We start from the raw sequence: 24,068 nt of genomic DNA on the forward strand, positions 1-24,068 counted from the left end.
TGAGAGACAGAATCTAAAAAAAAAAAAAAAAAAAAAAAAAAATAATCAGAAAATCACATTGTATGATTTTTAAATAATTAATTTGTATTGTATTGCATGAAATAAGTATTTGATCCAACAGAAAAACAGACCTTAACAACTGGCACAGAAACCTTTGTTTGCAGTTTCAGAGGTCAGAAGTTTCCTAAGATTTTCTATTCATTTCAGGTCTGGAGACTGGCTTGGCCACTCCAGGATCTTGAAATGCTTCTTACAGAGCCCCTCCCTAGTTGCCCTGGCTGTGTGTTTGGGGTCACTGTCATGCTGGAAGACCCAGCTATGACCCATCTTCAATGCTCTTACTGAGGGAAGGAGGTTGTTTGCCAAAATCTCCCAATACATGACCCCAATCCATCCTCCCTTCAATACGGTGCAGTTGTCCTGTCCCCTTTAATCAATTCAATCAATTTTATTTATTTATTTATTTATATATATAAATAGACTTATAAACGACTGTTTTAAGAATTGTTATTAAAAAAGTTGTACTCTTCGGAACAAGTGTTAGACAAGGAGCAATTAATGGATAACTTTTTTTACTCAATTTACCAACTTTGTCAGAAGAGCATAAGTTTATAATAAATGGACTGCACTTATATAGCACTTTTCCATGTGCATCAGACGCTCAAAGTTCTTTACAACAGTAATCAATCAATCAATCAATTTTTTTTATATAGCGCCAATCACAACAAACAGTTGCCCCAAGGCGCTTTATATTGTAAGGCAAGGCCATACAATAATTATGTAAAACCCCAACGGTCAAAACGACCCCCTGTGAGCAAGCACTTGGCTACAGTGGGAAGGAAAAACTCCCTTTTAACAGGAAGAAACCTCCAGCAGAACCAGGCTCAGGGAGGGGCAGTCTTCTGCTGGGACTGGTTGGGGCTGAGGGAGAGAACCAGGAAAAAGACATGCTGTGGAGGGGAGCAGAGATCGATCACTAATGATTAAATGCAGAGTGGTGCATACAGAGCAAAAAGAGAAAGAAACAGTGCATCATGGGAACCCCCCAGCAGTCTACGTCTATAGCAGCATAACTAAGGGATGGTTCAGGGTCACCTGATCCAGCCCTAACTATAAGCTTTAGCAAAAAGGAAAGTTTAAGCCTAATCTTAAAAGTAGAGAGGGTGTCTGTCTCCCTGATCTGAATTGGGAGCTGGTTCCACAGGAGAGGAGCCTGAAAGCTGAAGGCTCTGCCTCCCATTCTACTCTTACAAACCCTAGGAACTACAAGTAAGCCTGCAGTCTGAGAGCGAAGCGCTCTATTGGGGTGATATGGTACTACGAGGTCCCTAAGATAAGATGGGACCTGATTATTCAAAACCTTATAAGTAAGAAGAAGAATTTTAAATTCTATTCTAGAATTAACAGGAAGCCAATGAAGAGAGGCCAATATGGGTGAGATATGCTCTCTCCTTCTAGTCCCCGTCAGTACTCTAGCTGCAGCATTTTGAATTAACTGAAGGCTTTTTAGGGAACTTTTAGGACAACCTGATAATAATGAATTACAATAGTCCAGCCTAGAGGAAATAAATGCATGAATTAGTTTTTCAGCATCACTCTGAGACAAGACCTTTCTGATTTTAGAGATATTGCGTAAATGCAAAAAAGCAGTCCTACATATTTGTTTAATATGCGCTTTGAATGACATATCCTGATCAAAAATGACTCCAAGATTTCTCACAGTATTACTAGAGGTCAGGGTAATGCCATCCAGAGTAAGGATCTGGTTAGACACCATGTTTCTAAGATTTGTGGGGCCAAGTACAATAACTTCAGTTTTATCTGAGTTTAAAAGCAGGAAATTAGAGGTCATCCATGTCCTTATGTCTGTAAGACAATCCTGCAGTTTAGCTAATTGGTGTGTGTCCTCTGGCTTCATGGATAGATAAAGCTGGGTATCATCTGCGTAACAATGAAAATTTAAGCAATGTCGTCTAATAATACTGCCTAAGGGAAGCATGTATAAAGTGAATAAAATTGGTCCTAGCACAGAACCTTGTGGAACTCCATAATTAACCTTAGTCTGTGAAGAAGATTCCCAATTTACATGAACAAATTGTAATCTATTAGATAAATATGATTCAAACCACCGCAGCGCAGTGCCTTTAATACCTATGGCATGCTCTAATCTCTGTAATAAAATTTTATGGTCAACAGTATCAAAAGCAGCACTGAGGTCTAACAGAACAAGCACAGAGATGAGTCCACTGTCTGAGGCCATAAGAAGATCATTTGTAACCTTCACTAATGCTGTTTCTGTACTATGATGAATTCTAAAACCTGACTGAAACTCTTCAAATAGACCATTCCTCTGCAGATGATCAGTTAGCTGTTTTACAAATACCCTTTCAAGAATTTTTGAGAGAAAAGGAAGGTTGGAGATTGGCCTATAAATAGCTACGATAGCTGGGTCAAGTGATGGCTTTTTAAGTAATGGTTTAATTACTGCCACCTTAAAAGCCTGTGGTACATAGCCAACTAATAAAGATAGATTGATCATATTTAAGATCGAAGCATTAAATAATGGTAGGGCTTCCTTGAGCAGCCTGGTAGGAATGGGGTCTAATAAACATGTTGATGGTTTGGATGAAGTAACTAATGAAAATAACTCGGACAGAACAATCTGAGAGAAAGAGTCTAACCAAATACCGGCATCACTGAAAGCAGCCAAAGATAACGATACGTCTTTGGGATGGTTATGAGTAATTTTTTCTCTAATAGTTAAAATTTTATTAGCAAAGAAAGTCATGAAGTCATTACTAGTTAAAGTTAAAGGAATACTCGGCTCAACAGAGCTCTGACTCTTTGTCAGCCTGGCTATAGTGCTGAAAAGAAACCTGGGGTTGTTCTTATTTTCTTCAATTAGTGATGAGTAGTAAGATGTCCTAGCTTTACGGAGGGCTTTTTTATAGTGAGACGCCATTTCCTCTCCAACTTACGGGTTATCTGCTTTAAGCTGCGAGTTTGAGAGTTATACCACGGAGTCAGGCACTTCTGATTTACAGGAAAGCACCCCCAAAAATGATGTTTCCATCCCCATGCTTCACGGTTGTGACTTTAGCTAATTGTACTGTTCAACAGCCCTGGCTGTCAGTCACCTTTCTGTTACCTAAAAGTTAAGGCATGCTTAAGCTGGGCATACACTGTGCAAGTTTTGGCCCTTTTTCAGCCGATTTTTCACAGAATTTTTTGGATCACGCCGAATTTCAGCTTAATTGTGCGTCGTGTATTATGTAGTATTCATGGAGTAACGACCTGGGTTTAACATCTCATGACCACCTCCCGATTGGCAATCGTATGGTCGGATGAAAATCAAACCTGTCTGATATTCTTGTCGGCCGTCGTGAGGGCTGACCAGAATATCTGGTCAAGTGTCTATGAGCTGATTTACCCCAATCTCTCGCACTGTGCATGTGCAAACGCTGGAGAAAGCATAAACAGTGATCATCTGTTTGGGAGGGCAGCTTCTGTTTCTTTTTTCCCCCTTATTCTTCAACTCATGTAAACTCTTGTATTGTTTTTTTTTTTTTTTTTGTTAAAACTTTGATGTCTCCCATGGAGTTTTGTAAAAATAAGAAATGTAAATAAAGTTTGAAAAAAAGAAAGGCTTCTGTTTACGTTTTACTTCTGGAAACACGGGTCCGACGTGTGGTTTCTGAACGTACAATGCGAGTAGTCAGATCGCATAAGAGCATCGGGCCGTAGAGTGTGAGGACATAAATCGTGCGCTCTGAACTTTTACACCCTGCGGTTTTGTCATATAGTTTGAGCTGGAGCCGAGTACAACGACTGAAAATACCGTACAGTGTCTGCCCAGCTTTAGTGTGAAGGTATCTCATAAGAGATATTCCTCCAGCCTTCCCCTGCCTTATCACAAATGATCTCTGAGTGACACTGCAGAACTCAACTCTGGTCAGTGGCTCACAGCAGGACATCGTATCAAGACCTCCAAGTGACCCCTGATTCTTTTGGATGAAAGAGACTCTTTGATTATCACAACCCTGTCATTCTTGTAGATAGAAGGACAATCATTCAGTCCAGACTTTGTTTTGACAGCCTGTTCCCTGATCCTTTGCAATTAACTCTGTGATTATGTTTGAACAGATGCATTCTTTTAACACTGTATGTGTAACTGCTCCCTGCCCTGATGTGGTTAAAAGCAGAGCTCAGAAAGCCACAATTTACACTGTTCCAATCAGGACACCCTGTCTGGCACAGCGTCCGGAGTACTTTGTATTAAAAAGCCTGTTATTTGACAAACGGTCAATGTCTTGTCTCTTTTCTTTCACAGACAAGCCTGAAAATCCTTCAGCCTCCACACAGGATTTTAAACCATGACGGCGTCGTGTGTTACTAATGTAATCTTTGCGACTGTGGTCCCAGCTCTCTTCAAATCATCGAGCAGGTCTTCCTGTGTAGTTCTGGGCTTTCTCATCCTTACCCCACAAGGTCTCACAGTGTCTTCAGACAGCTCTTTGGTCTTGGTCAAGGTGGATAGGTTGGAGTGTGTGTGTGTGTGTGGACAGAGGTCTTTTATACAGGTAATGGGTTCAACAGGTGCCATTAATACAGTTAAAAAGTGCAGAATAGGAGGGCTTCTTAAATAAGAAATAACAGGTCTGTGAGAGCCAGAATTCTTGCTGGTTGGTAGGTGATCAAATACTTATTTCATGCAATAAAATGCAAATTAATTATTTAAAAGTCAAACAGTGATTTTCTGGATTGTTTAGTTTACATCTCTCACAGTTGACGTGTACCTACGATAAAAATTACAGATCTTAACATTCTTTGTAGGTGGGAAAACTTGCAAAATCAACAGTGGATCAAATACTTATTTGCCTCACTGTATACCAAGGCCAGCAAAATGATTGCGTTCATCTTTATATTTTGAATGAAAAGACTGATTTACTTGACAGGCTAAGATGAAACTGGTAGTGAAACCTGTGTTGAAACAGGGTGAAGCTAAACATGAATGCATTTCCTGAACAAAGGTCAAATTCAAACAAGAACCCTCTGCACTTCTACATTAAGTCTTTAAGTACTTCCCCATACAATGAACACAAAGGTCATGTTGTGTCATTTGTACCCTTTGAAATAGAGTATTTTTTCACACTAGGGTTTGTCTTGGCACTATGTATGACAGGTCTTTGATATTCACCGTGGCAAAACTCATTTCTTGACTAATACTTCTGGCTGACAATTACAGATGCAAACCCAGACATTTATCTCTTTTTCCAATACTTTTTTCTTCAAAACTAACTAAAAGTGAGTCACTAGGTTTTGCCTTTGGACGGATATCCAAAACGTCCTTTTAAAACCAAAGCCTGGCACCACCGAAGAATTTATATCTCATCCATATTTAAATAATGTCATTCTTTTTGAATGAAAAATTTGAAGCTGCAATGCTGTAAACACAAATGCATCATTTGCAAATAATACATGTATACACACACACACACACACACACACACACTCATATTCAGCTTCAACCGCTTTGTCCAATTAAAGGTCGTGGGGTCTGGAGCCTATCCCAGCAGTCATAGAGCATGCATGTAACAGATGTAGTGCAGAATTAATGTGCTTCATATTTGTATCGAGAACAAGGCTGCCATCACAGTAATACGCAGGCTGATTCAGTACATGAGAGACTTGGTGCTCTTCAATTAAAAGGGAAAAAATAATTATATTTATACTGGCCTGTTGCTCGTGGGGATCCATGGGCTCTAGATTGGGTAGTGTTTATAAAAAAGGACTTTTTTCAAGGGTGGTAATAAATTAGGCAAAGCTTGTATAATGAGTTGGAATGGTGTGTGATTCCAGAATGTTTTTAGAACCTTAGACCAACAATTTATAGAAAAGGAACTCAATCCTTTTATTTTCTGTCAATTATGTTAATTTACCATCTTAATCCATTCACAAAATGTTTAGGTTCTTGTTATCATATACACACTATGTACATTTTTAATGTTAATTTACCATCTTGATGTATTTACAAATTGTTTAGGTTGTTGTTATGACATACACACTATGTACATTTTTAATGTTAATTTACCATCTTGATGTATTTACAAATTGTTTAGGTTCTTGTTATGACATACACACTATTATTATTATTTTATGTTTACTTCCATTTTTTCATTTGATTTGAAATGGACCACAATGGAATAAGTGTTTTCACTTTCTTGTGTCATCCATGTATTTTTAATGTATTTACAATTATGCACTTATATTGAATTTACTCAAAAATCACTCACCACACTAACTTTTAATATAAAGATGACCACCCTCTGATGGAATGGAATGTTAGTCCAGAAAGTAGTTAGCAACATCCATTGCTCAGTCTTGTTAGCTAATAACCGTAGCTTCTCCCAAAACCTTAGTCCTATCAACATTCCGTTTTCGCAGCGTTCATCCTTGCAGTTTGGTATACATAAGCATACCAAACAGCAAATGCAAGGTGTTCACAGTTTGTCTGTGATCGAAGTTACACGCACACACAGCTGCTGTAAGCAGGTGCTTTTAATTTGACCAAAAAAAGGCGATGGCTGAAGACATTAAAACCGCTACATATTCACTCGTGGTACCAACATGACAGTTAACTCACTCATGGTAAGAGCAACATAACACTTAACTAAACTGACTAAACCAACTGAACTATAAAAACAATGAATCAGTAACACTAACAACAAATATGAACCACAATAACATTTAAAACCTCAAAACCATGAACTCCCATAGTCCATTGCAGCACAATGATCACTGTTTACTGGTTAGCTAAAATTGCTAATTTCTCCAATAATTTGTCGTATCAACTTGCCGTTTTCACAGCATTCATAGTAGACCCAAAATACATAAGCATACCAAACAGCAAATGTGAGCTCTCCATGGTTTTTGCGTGATCACAGCCATACACAGGCACGCACAAAGAGGCCACTTGGCTATTATAATATAGATATCATATCAGCAAAAAGGAGTTTAATAAAAATATTGACATTTCAAATATCAGGAAAAAATCTAATATTGTGCAACCATATCCATACCTGACCTACAATGACCAAAACGAGTCAAAGTCCACGTTGTGACCTTAGAATGGAGTAATTCCAAAAAACATGTTACCTCATCAGCCTCCGCAACTTGACAGATGACCTCACCAGTAGCCGGGTTGATGGTTGGGAAGGTCTTCCCACTCAACGCATCATGCCATTGGTTGTTGATGAACAGCTGAAAAGAGAAGAAATCTGATTACAAACCAGATTAAGCATGTAAACAAGAGGTGTTGGAACAGATTCATGTCATCCATGAGGTGTGTGGTTAGGACACACCAGAACAGCCCGTGTGTGATTGTTTGTGTCCGCAGCTGCACTGTGTCCAGAGGGACACAGCCCCTGACCACAGCCACACAGCATCCATGTGGACATGGATGATTCTGAATTGATTCACAAATGTCAATCATTTTCATAAATGTTAACTGCAGGGCTTGGAATGAGGCTGCTGGCCATAGTTGAGGAGCACTTGTCATGTTCCTTATGTAATCCTATTTCCAATTTTACTAGTCATCTTTTTAAGTCAGTACCTTTGCCATATGGCTTCGTTACAGCCTCTCCCTGTGTAACAACTATGGCTCTACATAGTTTCTCAAAACTCTATACTCTTCACTGGACGTCCAATATTAGTTATGTATCATGATATCAATACATTTATGTGTTTCATACTGCTTCTATAAATTTTATTTAAAATGCATGTTACAGGATTTGTACAACAGGCTTTAATTTCCATAACTTATCAAAAGCAGTAAGTTCCTAAGACTACACTGTGACAATATCCAACCATAATGAAGCTCTACCCTTAACTCAATCATTTATGAACCTTAAGTGGGCACACAGTTGGTATATTTCAATATTAGGCAAATCCAAACCCCCCTCTGAACTTGGTAAATGCAGTACTTTCATCTTTAACCTGGGTCTATGCTTATTCCAAATAAACTAACTGAGCCAACCATTTACAGTGAGGAAAATAAGTATTTGAACACCCTGCAATTTTGCAAGTTCTCCCACTTAGAAATCATTGAGGGGTCTGAAATGTTCATCCTAGGTGCATGTCCACTGTGAGAGACATAATCTAAAAAAAAATCCGGAAATCACAATGTATGGATTTTTTTTAAATAATTTATTTGTATGTTACTGCTGCAAATAAGTATTTGAACCCCTACCAACCTGCAAGAATTCTGGCTCACACAGACCTGTTAATTTTCTTTAAGAAGCCCTCTTATTCTGCACTCTTTACCTGTATTAATTGCACCTGTTTGAACTTGTTACCTGTATAAAAGACACCTGCTCACACACTCAACCAATCACATTCCAACCTGTCCACCATAGCCAAGACCAAAGAGCTTTCTAAGGACACCAGGGACAAAACTGTAGACGTGCACAAGGCTGGGATGGACTACAGGACAACAGGCAAGCAGCTTGGTAGAAGACAACAACTGTTATGATAATTTATTAGAAAGTGGAAGAAACACAATATGACTGTCAATCTCCCTCGGTCTGGGATTCCATGCAAGATCTCACTTTGTGGGGTAAGGATGATTCTGAGAAAGCTCAGAACGACACAGGACGACCTGGTCAATGGCCTGAAGAGAGTTGGGACTACAGTCACAAAGATTACATTAGTAACACATGATGCTGTCATGGTTTATAATCCTGCAGGGCAGCAAGGTCCCCCTGCTCAAGCCAGCACATGTCCAGGCCCATTTGAAGTTCACCAGTGACCATCTGGATGATCCAGAGGAGGCATGGGAGAAGGTCATGTGGTCAGATGAGACCAGAATAGAGCTTTTTGGAATCAACTCCACTAACCATGTGTAGAGGATGAGAACAACGCCAAGAAAACCATCCCAACCGTGAAGCATGGGGGTGGAAACATTATATTCTGGGGGTGCTCTTCTGCAAAGAGAACAGGACAACTGCACCGTATTGAAGGGAGGATGGATGGGGTCATGTATTGCGAGATTTTGGCAAACAACCTCCTTCCTTCAGTAAGAGCACTGAAGATGGGTCATGGCTGGGTCTTCCAGCATGACAATGACCCCAAACACACAGCCAGGGCAACTAAGGAGGGGCTCCGTAAGAAGCATTTCAAGGTCCTGGAGTGGCCTGGTCAGTCTCCAGACCTGAACTCAATAGAAAATCTTTGGAGGGAGCTGAAACTCAAAAACTGAAAGATTTGGAGAAGATCTGTATGGAGGAGTGGACCAAAATCCCTGCTGCTGCTCATTGTATATCCTTCAACACCCTTTTAGCGAATAAAACAGGGATCATTTGAATAGGATACAGTAACCTGGGCAGCACATTCATTTTAACCAGGGCTATATGACCTAGCCAAGAGACCAGCAAAGACACCCAATGTTCTAAGTCCTGCTTAATTTTAAAAATAAAGCTACAAAGTTAGCTCTATATAATTGGTCAAAGGATGGAGTAATAAAAATTCCCAGATACTCGAACCCATTAGGAGACCATTATAGGAAAGGGATGATCTATAGTTGGTATTATTGAAAGAGAACCAAGGGGTATAGCCTCAGATTTGGCCAAAATAATCTTAAGACCTGGTATAGATGTTTCAGAGTTGGTCAGGAGAATTAGAACATCATCTGCGTACATTGCTATTTTATGCCACAGCTGTCCGATTTCTAAACTGCGTATTGCAGGTGTCGCCCTTATAGCCTCAGTGAGTGGCTCTATAGCTAAAGCAAATAAAAGTGGTGATAGAGGGCAACCCTGCATCACACCTCTGTAAGTATTAAAGTAGTCAGACTGGACTCTGTTAGTCAAAACTGCCACTTGTGGTCGAGTATATATAATTTTAACCCATTTTTCAAAATTCTCCCCCAACCCAAATTTACCCAATGTGTACAATATGTTACGTTTTTGCCCTGATTGGGGCTTTGATCCTGTTTTTTCCCACCTTCCTTTTTTCCATCATCTGCTCCCGCTTTGAGTTATTAGTTGTTTATTTTCATAATGTGCTTATTCTATGTTCTATTTTTCTTTGCCCCCTTGTTTCTTTGTAACTTTGTATTCTTCAGCCATGGTTCAGTTCCATTCTTGTTTTGTTCAGTCGGTCTGTGTTTTCATCGTTTATCATCTGCTTATTTTGCTGTTTTCATTTCTACTGTTAGCTGTAGTGCTTTAATGTCAGGTTTTGTTATCACTTAGTCTCTGTTTTACTTACAGTGGGATAAAAAAAAAAGAAAAAGTATTTAGTCAGTTCCTGATTGTGCAAGTTCCCCTACTTAGAAAGATGAGTAAAGGTCTGGAATTTTCATCATAGGTACACTTCAATTATGAGAGACAAAATGAGAAAAAAAAAAAAAAAATCCAGGAAATCACATTGTAGGATTTTTAAAGAATTTATTTGTAAATTATGGTGGAAAATAAGTATTTGGTCACCCACAAACAAGCAAGATTTCTGGCTCTCACAGACCTGTCACTTCTTTAAGAAGCTCTTCTGTTCTCCACCTGTTACCTGTATTAATGGCACCTGTTGGAACTTATCTGTATAAAAGACACCTGTCCACAGCCTCAAACAGTCAGACTCCAAACTCAACCATGGCCAAGACCAAAGAGCTGTCAAAGGACTCCTGGAAGAAAATTGTAGATGTACACCAGGCTGGGAAGAGTGAATCAACAATAGTCAAGCAGGTTGGTGCGAATAAATCAACTGTGGGAGCAACTGTAAGAAAATGGAAGACATACAAGACCTTTGATAATCTCCCTCGATCTGGGGCTCCACGCAAGATCTCATCCTGTGGGGTCAAAATGATCATGAGAACGGTGAACAAAAATCCCAGAACTATATGGAGGGACCTGATGAATGACCTGCAGAGAGCTGGGACCAAAGTAACAAAGGCTACACAATACGCAGAGAGGGACTCACATCCTGCAGTGCCAAGCGTGTCCCCCTGCTTAAGCCAGTACATGTCCAGGCCTGTCTGAAGTTGGCCAGAGAGCATACGGATGGTCCAGAAGAGGATTGGGAGAATATCATGTGGTCAGATGAAACCAAAATAGAACATTTTGGTAAAAACTCAACTCGTTGTGTTTGGAGAAAGAAGAATGCTAAGTTGCATTTCAAGAACACCATATCTACTGTGAAGCATGGGGGTGGAAACATCATACTTTGGGGCTGTTGTTCTGCAATAGGGACAAGGCAACTGATCCGTGGACAACTGGTACATGTTAAGGGAAGAATGAACGGGGTCATATATCATGAGATTTTAAGCCAAAACCTCCTTCCATCAGTGACAGCATTGAAGATGCAATGTGGCTGGGTCTTCCAGCATGACAATGATCCCAAACACACCACTCGGGCAACAAAGGAGTGACTCCGTAAAAAGCATTTCAAGGTCCTGAAGTGGCCTAGCCAGTCTCCAGATCTCAACTCCATAGAAAATTTGTTGGAGTTCAAAGTCCGTGTTGCCCAGCGACAGACCCAAAACATCACTGCTCTAGAGGAGATCTGCATGGAGGAATGGGCCAAAATACCAGCTATAGTGTGTGCAAACCTGGTGAAGACTTACAGGAAACGTTTGACCTCTGTCATTGCCAACAAAGATTATGTTACAAAGTATTGAGTTGAACTTTTGTTATTGACCAAATACTTATTTTCTACCATAATTTACAAATAAATTCTTTGAAAATCCTACAATGTGATTTCCTGGAATTTTTTTTCCTCATTTTGTCTCTCATAGTTGAAGTGTACCTATGATGAAAATTACAGACCTCTCTCATCTTTCTAAGTAGGAGAACTTGCACAATCAGGGACTGACTAAATACTTTTTTTGCCCCACTGTATAGTTCATTTCTCAGTCTGTTCCAGTTTAGTTTCGTCTTAGTGTTGTATTTCCTATTATTCTCGGATCAATTTTTATGCAGTTTATCTTTGGTGTTTAGTATCTTCTAGTTTGCTTTTCAGTCCTGTTCAAGTTTTTATTACCACTTCGTGTTTCCTTTGTATAGTCATTAGTTGTCATGTCAGTAATTCTTTTCACTGCCTGTCTCATCCTGTCTTCGTCTGGCCAGTGTCTGCACTCATCTCAGTTCTCATGTATTCACATCCAGCTTCATTGTTATCATTGTCTCCCTCTGATCACTGCACTCTCTTGTCCTGCACCTGCACCTCCTCATCTCTGTTGGCCACGCACCATTTTGTTTGTCATTTCCTTGCCCACCTGTCACTACCTTTTCTTGTATCTCTTTTCCCCTCTTGGATTCACCTGACCACACCCCCCTTCCAGACCCTTCTCCCACCACGTGCATGTCATTATCCAATTACCACCTGTTCTTATTTGTACTGCTTCTCTTCACTTCCTCCCTGCTCATTTGTTGACTTTGTCACTTATCAGCTCACGTCACAGTTCTCTTGTTTGCCTAGCCGTGTTTTTGACCTCTGCTGTTTTTTTGGAACCTGTTTTTGCCTCTGTTCTGATTGCCCTGTTTGCTTGTTTACTGAACCCTGCTTGTTTTGGACCTCGACTTGTTACCTCGCCCTTATCAGTACTTTTGCACCGTGGACTGTTTGCCTGTGTACCATACCCGTGTCTGCATTAAAGACCCAGCCTTTTATTCATATGCCAGCCTGTGAGTCTGCATGTTTCGTCCAGCCTCAGTCAGTGCCTCGCTACCTCCCAGCCTGACACAATAAGAACCTCTAAATTTGGTCAAATGCTTTCTCTGCATCAAGGGAAAGCACCAGAGCACAAGATTTTTGTTTAAAAATTTGAATGGCATTCAACAGTCATCTGATGTTATCAAACGAGCTCCAGTCCTTAATAAAACCTGTCTAGTCTTCCTTCACCAATGTTGGTAAAAGATTATCCAAACGAAAGACTAAAGCCCTGGTCCCACCAAATAATGAGCCACGTGGCATGTTTTTTTTCTTGGTACACATGGAGTTATTCAACAAATGTGGGAGAACAGTGGCTCTTATTCACAACTGGATCTGGACAGTTAAAGAGAGACCGCATTGGAACTCTGTGCTCCTCTGCTGAACCCAGTCCTTCTCAAACAGTGGGGTGCAGTGCGATGCCAGGGGAGCACGTGTGACCGGAGGAAGCATGCTTTTTCCCCCCGTACTAGGAAAAAAGTGTATTTGCACATCCACTACAGTAGGTAGCAGTGGTGCTCTCATTGTCAGAGTGTGTGCAGGGAGTATTGAGGACTCTAGCATAATGGAACACAGCTCTATGTAGGTTTTTTTTTCCGCACTACAGTGGGAGACGAGGAAAGACCGGTGTATCTTAAAATGTTGGCAGCAGATAGCATGAAGCCAAATAAATTAAGGCGTCACTTAAAGACATTACACCCCAATCACACAGATAAGCTGCTTGGTTTTTTCAGCGAAAATGTGCTGAATATTGCCAGCAATCATCCCGCTTTGTGAATGCTGCTTCAGTAAACCAGTGAGCACTGTTAGCATCATAGCACCGTAGCAGAGGAGCTGAGCAGCAGTAGACATGGTCTCTGCTGGATGACGCACGTGCGGCAAAAAAACAAACAAAAAAAAAAACAAAAAAAAAAATAAAAAATAAAAATCACAAAAATAATCATTAAAAAAAAATCAGCACAAATTGTTTTATTCATGTTTGTTGTCTGTTAAAGTGTTTTATATATTGTGCTCCTGAGTAAGTGTTCTGATCAATTTATTATTTATTATTATAGTTATTGATTTTATTGAATTTTGTTTTTCAGTATGGCAGTCGGTCAAAAAATGCTTATAGTTTAAGGATTTTTTTTTTATTTCAAGCAAAGCGATGCAAATTTTTCTGTTACAGACTAAAACAAGGTTAATAAAGTTATTCTTTGCTGTAAATTTCTTTTTTGTTTTAACGTTAATAAGGCTTGCTTGCCTCTACTGGTGGTTGGCTCTCACTGCGGTATTGTATCACTTCCTGTTCCGGAGCACAGCGGTGTTTTGCTGTATCTGTTAGCTGTTTAATCTGCGCAGTTAGATTGATCTAGTTACCTAGATAACGATTTGTTTCACAGTGTAATCTTCACGTGCCTTAACTAAAGCACTCCCTCTGCTGAATCACCTCTAAATTATTTACACATTATTCACTTTGTGTGTTTTTAGGAATTCGCTAGCTTAGCGCAGCTACTAGCTCTTAGCCGGTTTAGCATGGCGGCTTCTCCCGTCTCTCCTGCACTTTTCTGCTCTGGGTGTGAAATGTTTAGTTATTCCTCGGCCTCCTTTAGCAGTAATGGTACTTGTAATAAGTGTAGCTTATTCATAGCTTTGGAGGCCAGGCTGGGCGAATTGGAGACTCAGCTCCGCACCGTGGAAAATTCTACAGCTAGCCAGGTACCTGTAGTCGGTGCGGACCAAGGTAGCTTAGCCGCCGTTAATTTCCCTCTGGCAGATCCCGAGCAGCCGGGAAAGCAGGCCGACTGGGTGACTGTGAGGAGGAAGCGTAGTTCTAAACAGAAGCCCCGTGTACACTGCCAACCCCTTCACATTTCTAACCGTTTTTCCCCACTCGACGACACACCCGCCGAGGATCAAACTCTGGTTATTGGCGACTCTGTTTTGAGAAATTTGAAGTTAGCGACACCAGCAACCATAGTCCATTGTCTTCCGGGGGCCAGAGCAGGTGACATTGAAGGAAATTTGAAACTGCTGGCTAAGGCTAAGCGTAAATTTGGTAAGATTGTAATTCACGTCGGCAGTAATGACACCCGGTTACGCCAATCGGAGGTCACTAAAATTAACATTGAATCGGTGAGTAACTTTGCAAAAACAATGTCGGACTCTGTAGTTTTCTCTGAGCCCCTCCCTAATCGGACCGGGAGTGACACGTTTAGCCGCATGTTCTCCTTGAATTGCTGGCTGTCTGAGTAGTGTCCAAAAAATGAGGTGGGCTTCATAGATAATTGGCAAAGCTTCTGGGGAAAACCTGGTCTTGTTAGGAGAGACGGCATCCATCCCACTTTGGATGGAGCAGCTCTCATTTCTAGAAATCTGGCCAATTTTCTTAAATCCTCCAAACCGTGACTATCCAGGGTTGGGACCAGGAAGCAGAGTTGTAGTCTTACACACCTCTCTGCAGCTTCTCTCCCCCTGCCATCCCCTCATTACCCCATCCCCATAGAGACGGTGCCTGCTCCCAGACCACCAATAACCAGCAAAAATCTATTTAAGCATAAAAATTCAAAAAGAAAAAATAATATAGCACCTTCAACTGCACCACAGACTAAAACAGTTAAATGTGGTCTATTAAACATTAGGTCTCTCTCTTCTAAGTCCCTGTTAGTAAATGATATAATAATTGATCAACATATTGATTTATTCTGCCTTACAGAAACCTGGTTACAGCAGGATGAATATGTTAGTTTAAATGAGTCAACACCCCCGAGTCACACTAACTGCCAGAACACTCGTAGCACGGCCCGAGGCGGAGGATTAGCAGCAATCTTCCATTCCAGCTTATTAATTAATCAAAAACCCAGACAGAGCTTTAATTCATTTGAAAGCTTGACTCTTAGTCTTGTCCATCCAAATTGGAAGTCCCAAAAACCAGTTTTATTTGTTATTATCTATCGTCCACCTGGTCGTTACTGTGAGTTTCTCTGTGAATTTTCAGACCTTTTGTCTGACTTAGTGCTTAGCTCAGATAAGATAATTATAGTGGGCGATTTTAACATCCACACAGATGCTGAGAATGACAGCCTCAACACTGCATTTAATCTATTATTAGACTCAATTGGATTTGCTCAAAATGTAAATGAATCCACCCACCACTTTAATCATATCTTAGATCTTGTTCTGACTTATGGTATGGAAATAGAAGACTTAACAGTATTCCCTGAAAACTTCCTTCTGTCTGATCATTTCTTAATAACATTTACATTTACTCTGATGGACTACCCAGCAGTGGGGAATAAGTTTCATTACACTAGATGTCTTTCAGAAAGCGCTGTAACTAGGTTTAAGGATATGATTCCTTCTTTATGTTCTCTAATGCCATATACCAACACAGTGCAGAGTAGCTACCTAAACTCTGTAAGTGAGATAGAGAATCTCGTCAATAGTTTTACATCCTCATTGAAGACAACTTTGGATGCTGTAGCTCCTCTGAAAAAGAGAGCTTTAAATCAGAAGTGCCTGACTCCGTGGTATAACTCACAAACTCGCAGCTTAACGCAGATAACCCGTAAATTGGAGAGGAAATGGCGTCTCACTAATTTAGAAGATCTTCACTTAGCCTGGAAAAAAAGTCTGTTGCTCTATAAAAAAGCCCTCCGTAAAGCTAGGACATCTTACTACTCATCACTAATTGAAGAAAATAAGAACAAACCCAGGTTTCTTTTCAGCACTATAGCCAGGCTGACAAAGAGTCAGAGCTCTATTGAGCTGAGTATTCCTTTAACTTTAACAAGTAATGACTTCATGAGTTTCTTTGCTAATAAAATTTTAACTATTAGAGAAAAAAATTACTCATAACCATCCCAAAGACGTATCGTTATCTTTGGCTGCTTTCAGTGATGCCGGTATTTGGTTAGACTCTTTCTCTCCGATTGTTCTGTCTGAGTTATTTTCATTACTTACTTCATCCAAACCATCAACATGTCTATTAGACCCCATTCCTACCAGGCTGCTCAAGGAAGCCCTACCATTATTTAATGCTTCGATCTTAAATATGATCAATCTATCTTTATTAGTTGGCTATGTACCACAGGCTTTTAAGGTGGCAGTAATTAAACCATTACTTAAAAAGCCATCACTTGACCCAGCTATCGTAGGTAATTATAGGCCAATCTCCAACCTTCCTTTTCTCTCAAAAATTCTTGAAAGGGTAGTTGTAAAACAGCTAACTGATCATCTGCAGAGGAATGGTCTATTTGAAGAGTTTCAGTCAGGTTTTAGAATTCATCATAGTACAGAAACAGCATTAGTGAAGGTTATAAATGATCTTCTTATGGCCTCAGACAGTGGACTCATCTCTGTGCTTGTTCTGTTAGACCTCAGTGCTGCTTTTGATACTGTTGACCATAAAATTTTATTACAGAGATTAGAGCATGCCATAGGTATTAAAGGCACTGCGCTGCGGTGGTTTGAATCATATTTATCTAATAGATTACAATTTGTTCATATAAATGGGGAATCTTCTTCACAGACTAAGGTTAATTATGGAGTTCCACAAGGTTCTGTGCTAGGACCAATTCTATTCACTTTATACATGCTTCCCTTAGGCAGTATTATTAGACGGCATTGCTTAAATTTTCATTGTTACGCAGATGATACCCAGCTTTATCTATCCATGAAGCCAGAGGACACATACCAATTAGCTAAACTGCAGGATTGTCTTACAGACATAAAGACATGGATGACCTCTAATTTCCTGCTTTTAAACTCAGATAAAAATGAAGTTATTGTACTTGGCCCCACAAATCTTAGAAACATGGTGTCTAACCAGATCCTTACTCTGGATGGCATTACCCTGACCTCTAGTAATACTGTGAGAAATCTTGGAGTCATTTTTGATCAGGATATGTCATTCAAAGCGCATATTAAACAAATATGTAGGACTGCTTTTTTGCATTTACGCAATATCTCTAAAATCAGGTCTTGTCTCAGAGTGATGCTGAAAAACTAATTCATGCATTTATTTCCTCTGGGCTGGACTATTGTAATTCATTATTATCAGGTTGTCCTAAAAGTTCCCTAAAAAGCCTTCAGTTAATTCAAAATGCTGCAGCTAGAGTACTGACAGGGACTAGAAGGAGAGAGCATATCTCACCCATATTGGCCTCTCTTCATTGGCTTCCTGTTAATTCTAGAATAGAATTTAAAATTCTTCTTCTTACTTATAAGGTTTTGAATAATCAGGTCCCATCTTATCTTAGGGACCTCGTAGTACCATATCACCCCAATAGAGCGCTTCGCTCTCAGACTGCAGGCTTACTTGTAGTTCCTAGGGTTTGTAAGAGTAGAATGGGAGGCAGAGCCTTCAGCTTTCAAGCTCCTCTCCTGTGGAACCAGCTCCCAATTCAGATCAGGGAGACAGACACCCTCTCTACTTTTAAGATTAGGCTTAAAACTTTCCTTTTTGCTAAAGCTTATAGTTAGGGCTGGATCAGGTGACCCTGAACCATCCCTTAGTTATGCTGCTATAGACGTAGACTGCTGGGGGGTTCCCATGATGCACTGTTTCTTTTTTTGCTCTGTATGCACCACTCTGCATTTAATCATTAGTGATCGATCTCTGCTCCCCTCCACAGCATGTCTTTTTCCTGGTTCTTTCCCTCAGCCCCAACCAGTCCCAGCAGAAGACTGCCCCTCCCTGAGCCTGGTTCTGCTGGAGGTTTCTTCCTGTTAAAAGGGAGTTTTTCCTTCCCACTGTAGCCAAGTGCTTGCTCACAGGGGGTCGTTTTGACCGTTGGGGTTTTACATAATTATTGTATGGCCTTGCCTTACAATATAAAGCGCCTTGGGGCAACTGTTTGTTGTGATTTGGCGCTATATAAAAAAAATTGATTGATTGATTGATTGATTACTGTTGTAAAGAACTTTGAGCGTCTGATGCACATGGAAAAGTGCTATATAAGTGCAGTCCATTTATTATAAACTTATGCTCTTCTGACAAAGTTGGTAAATTGAGTAAAAAAAGTTATCCATTAATTGCTCCTTGTCTAACACTTGTTCCGAAGAGTACAACTTTTTTAATAAAAATTCTTAAAACAGTCGTTTATAAGTCTATTTTCGTAAACCTTATGGCCTTCTTCGTCAGATATAGCCACAGTAGTTTTGGATTCTGCACCAGGCCCGGCACCAGAAAAAAAATATTAAGGGGGCGATGAGTTTATCACAAAAAAAAAAGTGCGCACCGGAGGTGACGTGCCTCTGAGCGTGCGTAATGAATTGGGTGCGCTCTTAGAAAGCTCGTGTATTTAGGCTACACCGTTGTAAGAGACTGACTAAGAGTAAAGAGTGATGACAGTATTTTTTTAATTATTATTTGAACGTATAGACCCTCGGTCAAGTGATCTCCTGCATACCACAAAACCAAACAACTGATCTGAGAAACGACACGAGACAGTAGATTAACCCCACATACAGCCCTCCATCACAAGCGCAAACACAGCGCAACTGGGCATGACAGTCACACAACGGGTCAAAGATAAACCTTTCATGTAGATATATTTACAACAATACATAACTTTAATATCTGTCATTGCGGGCGACTGGAGGGACTAAGAAAATGCATGCCGCACGACAACAGCATGTTATTTGCATTATTATCACTTTTTACTGAGATACACAACACGTAACGCGTACATAAAAAGTTGGCTCACTTAACTTTTGTCGTGTCGGCGGTGTGCGCGCTGCTCTCCAAATTCAGCAGTGCGTCCTCATCAAGCAGGCTGCTTTAGCTGCTGGTCATTGTCGTACTGTCCATGAGAAAATCATCCGGAATATCCATATTGGGACCAAAACACACTTCTCGCATTTTCATCTTTTCCTCTGCGGACAGTTCCCCCCCCTCTCTGTGGACAGTTCTTGGGCTGCGCGCGCTATGACGCCATTTGTTTACACGTAGCGGGCGGGTATAGCCAGGTACCGTCGACGTAAATCTACGATACCAGCCCAGCAACGCCCCGGTAAAGTGATAATAATATTGAATAACTAATATTTTGCTATATTTTCCAGTATTTCTTTTTCTTTCTTTTTTATTTTTTGAGAACTGTTACATCCGAGGGGGCGGGGTTGATGACGTGAGGGGGCGTCGCCCCAAACGCCCCCTTGTGGCGCCGGGTCCCTTCTGCACGCTTCTTATCAAAATAGGACAGACATTTCCCTGCTTTGTTTCCATGTTCATAAAGCCTTTGTCTAAAATACTTAACATTCTTCCCTGCATCCCTAGTAAGAAGCCAATTTAAAGTAGACCTAAGTGTAGTAATTTCCTGTCACAATGATGGTGAAAGAGAAAGAATATGCTTTTTCCTCATCTGTTAGTTCACTCTCTCAAAGTTTGTTTCTCCTTTTTGACGCTTCTTTGTTGCAGAATATGAAATAATTAGCTCTCTTCCATAAGCCTTACATGTTTACCATAAAATAGAGGAATTGCTGGATGAGGGAGTATTAATATTCAGAAATACTTTAAATTCAGTAGAAAAGATAGAAATTTCTCATCTTTAAGAATAGTATTATTAAATCTCCAGTGACGAGACTGATATAGTACCGATTTAAGTCCATATTTACTCTAGCATGATCAGAAATAATTATACTTTTTATATCACATGATGAAACTAAATGCAAGTCTATTCTGGATAAAAAGAAGTAATCAGTTCTGGTTTGAGACTTATGCAGTGCAGAGAAAAAGGTGTACTGTTTAACCAAATGGTGTGTGCTCCTCCAAACATAAGTCAACCCAACCTCCTCACATAAAGCAGAAAGTGTATTAGCCTGAAGAGTGGGAGTCACAGTACTATGTGGAAATCTATCAATTGGATTTAGTACAAAATTAAAATCCCTACCAACAATAACGATAGAGTTAGAAAGAACTGGAACTACCCCAGAAACAATTTAGTGAAAGCAAACAATTACGGCAGTGATTCCATAAAGGTCGCCGCTGCCTCTGGTGAATTAAATCATGGAAATAGAAGACTCTGATCAAATCCACTAGTCGATTCGGTTCCATAGCAAGATGTCGGGCCATGGCCATCAGTCGTTTATCAGCAAAGTTATGAAATTTTACAATGATGGGTCTGGCATGGTGATTAACACCCGGCCTGAATGCTGAGGATCAGTGAGCATGATCCAGCTTAATTTCGTCTTAATGTTAAGATATAATAATCTAAGGTTTTAGAAAAAGTTGTTTTTAATCAGTTGCAATCGTTTTTAGAACACAACTCTGTTTTAGATAAATTTCAGTCAGGTTTTAGATCTCTACATAGCACTGAGTCAGCTCTTTTAAAAGTACAAAATGACATTCTTTTATTGTTGGACTCTAAGAAACCTGTGCTACTGGTGATGTTGGATCTAACAGCTGCGTTTAATACTGTGGACCACTCAATCCTCCTCACACGTCTGTCCCAGCAGGTTGGCCTCCGGGGGACTGTACTGGTTTCAGTCTTATTTGACCAACAGGACTTTCAGGGTGATGGTTAATGACCTCTCCTCCTCCACAGTTCCTCTGACCACTGGTGTGCCCCAGGGCGGTATCCTTGGACCGCTTTTGCTCTCTTTGTACATGCTTCCACTGAGTTCAGTCATCACTAAATACAATCTTCAGTTTCATTTTTTATGCTGATGACCTTCAGATTTATATGCCAGTTGTGCCTAATAATACAAGTGCTTTGGACTCCATACATAACTCTTTTAAAGACATTAAGGACTGGCTGGCTCAGAATTTTCTGCACCTTAATGAAGCCAAAACAGAGTGTATTCTGTTTGGAGCTAAAACTAACTCTGACCCAGATCTTGGCTCCCTGGCTCCTTATCGTAGGGCTGTGGTAAAGAACCTTGGTGTGCTGTTTGACGACTGTTTAAAATTTGAGAAACAAATTGACAGTGTGGTAAGACCCTATTTTTTTCCAGCTGAGACTCTTGGCAAAAGTCAAACCCTTTCTAAATCAAAAGGACCTTGAAAAGGCTATGCATGGTTTTATCAGCTCCCGGATTGACTATTGCAATGCACTCTATGTTGGTATCACTCTAGGCTCCCTAAACCGACTCCAACTAGTCCAGAATGCTGCTGCTCGCCTGCTGACCAACACCAGGAAGCACAGCCACATCACTCCTGTACTTTACTCCCTGCACTGGCTTCCAGTCTGTTTTAGAGTTGATTTTAAACTGTTAATGTTTGTTTTTAAAGCGGTAAATGGCATTGTACCTTCTTATTTATGTGACCTGTTAAAAACACACAACCCTGTCAGAACACTTCGGTCTGCTGACCAAAACTTTCTGGAGGTTCCCAGGTCCAGGTTCAAACAATGGGGTGGCCGTTCTTTTGCAGTAGCAGGTCCTAAGTTGTGGAATGCATTACCTCCTGAACTGAGGTCCATTAATAGTTTGCCTCTGTTTAAAGCTAAGTTAAAAATGTACTTGTTCAGGGCAGCTTTTTGCACATAATTGCTTTGACACTTTTTTTGTCTATTTTTATTCTATTTGGATGCTCTTATTATGCTTTTATGTGTGTTTTTTGTACTGTTCTTTTTATTTTATCTTTAGTTGGTGCTATTGGAAAGCACTTTGGTTCAGTGAAAACTGGTGTAAAGTGCTATAGAAATAAACCTGATTGATTGATTGACTGATAGATATGAGGGAAGCCATGTCCCTATGAACGTGACTGGGTCCTTTCCCTCCATCCCCTCTGGTAGCCTGACCAAGTAGAGGTTACATCTACAGTTACCGTTCTCCAAATCGTCCATATGATCAGCCATATCAGAAATTTGTTTCTCAGGTTTTATCACTTTAGCCTGCAGCGCTTCCAATGAGTCCTCCGGGCCTGGGATCCGTGTCTCGGCGTCTCCGACCTGAACTGCTAATACTTGCAATTGAGCTGTCTGTTCATGTACAGCAGCAAGCACAGTGTCAACTTTAGCATCAAATGACTTAGTATTACTGTCCGTTATCTCGCTCAAGACTAAAAAAATACTTGGATTGACCTCACTTGTAGTCTCCTCAGTCTCTGTAGCTGACGCTACTTCACTGGCGTCTTTGAGCTCCACCCCGTCAGACTCCACCATATCGCTGGTGTGCCTACCCACAGCAAATTTTCTCTTGGATTTGTTCCTCGAAATGGGCATTCTCAAAAAAGACCTGGACCAGAAATTGTAAAGTATGGATTAAATTAAATGGAACGCCGGAGGAAGCGAAGGTTATGTTGATAAGAGAGATTTCAGATTTGGATCATTTTAAGTGATTGTTCATTTAGGAGGAAAACGTTAAACAATGTTTATTGCTTGTCTTCTATGGTCTTTTCATCCTTTTTTCTTCAGCTTTTGTTATGGGACAAATTTTGAGGAATTCTATATCATGTTTACGTTCATATCATGAAGTTAGACTTTACTTAACTGCATTTCTTGGACTGTGAATTATATTTCTTTCATGATATCAACTGATTCTTTATAATTTACTCCTGCATTTACTCCGATGATGCTGAACACAGATTTCATAACATTGAAAATAATCTGATCTGGATTGTTTTTTCTTAAAAATAGAAATCATCTTTGTAATTATTTTACTGAGGAACAATTTAAGCATTATTCCTTCACAAACAGGACATAGCAGAAGTCTTTCTTTGAATTTTTCCAAAATTCAGGACTGTTTAAAATTGCTAACAAATATTTTTTGGTGATCGCAGTGACCGAGATGTGACGTGGTTAAAACATTTCATTTCATTTATTTATTTATTTCATTCATTTAAAAGAAAAAAAAAAACAAAAAAAAAACAGAAAAGCAGAAATAAAGCATCTCCATTACCAGAATGAAAAGGAGCAGAGAGAAGAACAAGTCTTATATTTTCTGCCCCTTTTTACAATACAATCTTTCAATATCCAGCGTCATTTTTCAACATTATTTAACAGATTGTATTTCTTTAACTTGTCACATACCATTGACTTATTTCATAATTATGACCATTATTAAATAGATTACATCTCTGACAGGTTACATTTTTAAACTTAAAACATTTTATACATTATTAACAAATTACTTTTTTTTTAACTTCCTTACAGCCCACTAACTTATTTTATAGTTTCATACTTACTTAATACATCTAGTTTAATACGTTTTTTAAATAATTTAAGCGACCTTAATTCTTTAATTTCTTTGTTGAGATTGTTCCATAATTTTACACCATTTACTGCAATACTCCGTTCTTTTACTCTGGTTCTGTATCTTGGTTTTCTAAAGACTTCTATTCCTTTCAGTTTATAACTACTTACTCTTTTCTCAAACATATTTTGAATGTTTGTTGGTAAAGTATTTTATTTGCTTGGTACATTGTAATATTTTCAAATCGACCAAAT

At 39.7% G+C, this 24,068-nt stretch overlaps 1 protein-coding gene across 2 annotated transcripts in view; it reads right to left on the reverse strand.

The window, feature by feature from the left end:
* LOC117513698 (aldehyde dehydrogenase, mitochondrial-like) overlaps positions 1–24,068 on the reverse strand; it is a 127,332-nt gene that overhangs the window by 85,581 nt on the left and 17,683 nt on the right. For both annotated transcript variants that reach the window (XM_034173939.1, XM_034173940.1), the window contains exon 2: positions 7,156–7,260. In XM_034173939.1, coding sequence (XP_034029830.1) covers positions 7,156–7,260 — 105 coding nt within the window. The remainder of the gene's footprint in view (positions 1–7,155; positions 7,261–24,068) is intronic.

Source organism: Thalassophryne amazonica, chromosome 7, assembly GCF_902500255.1.
Source record: "Thalassophryne amazonica chromosome 7, fThaAma1.1, whole genome shotgun sequence".
Taxonomy (NCBI): Eukaryota; Metazoa; Chordata; class Actinopteri; order Batrachoidiformes; family Batrachoididae; genus Thalassophryne; species Thalassophryne amazonica.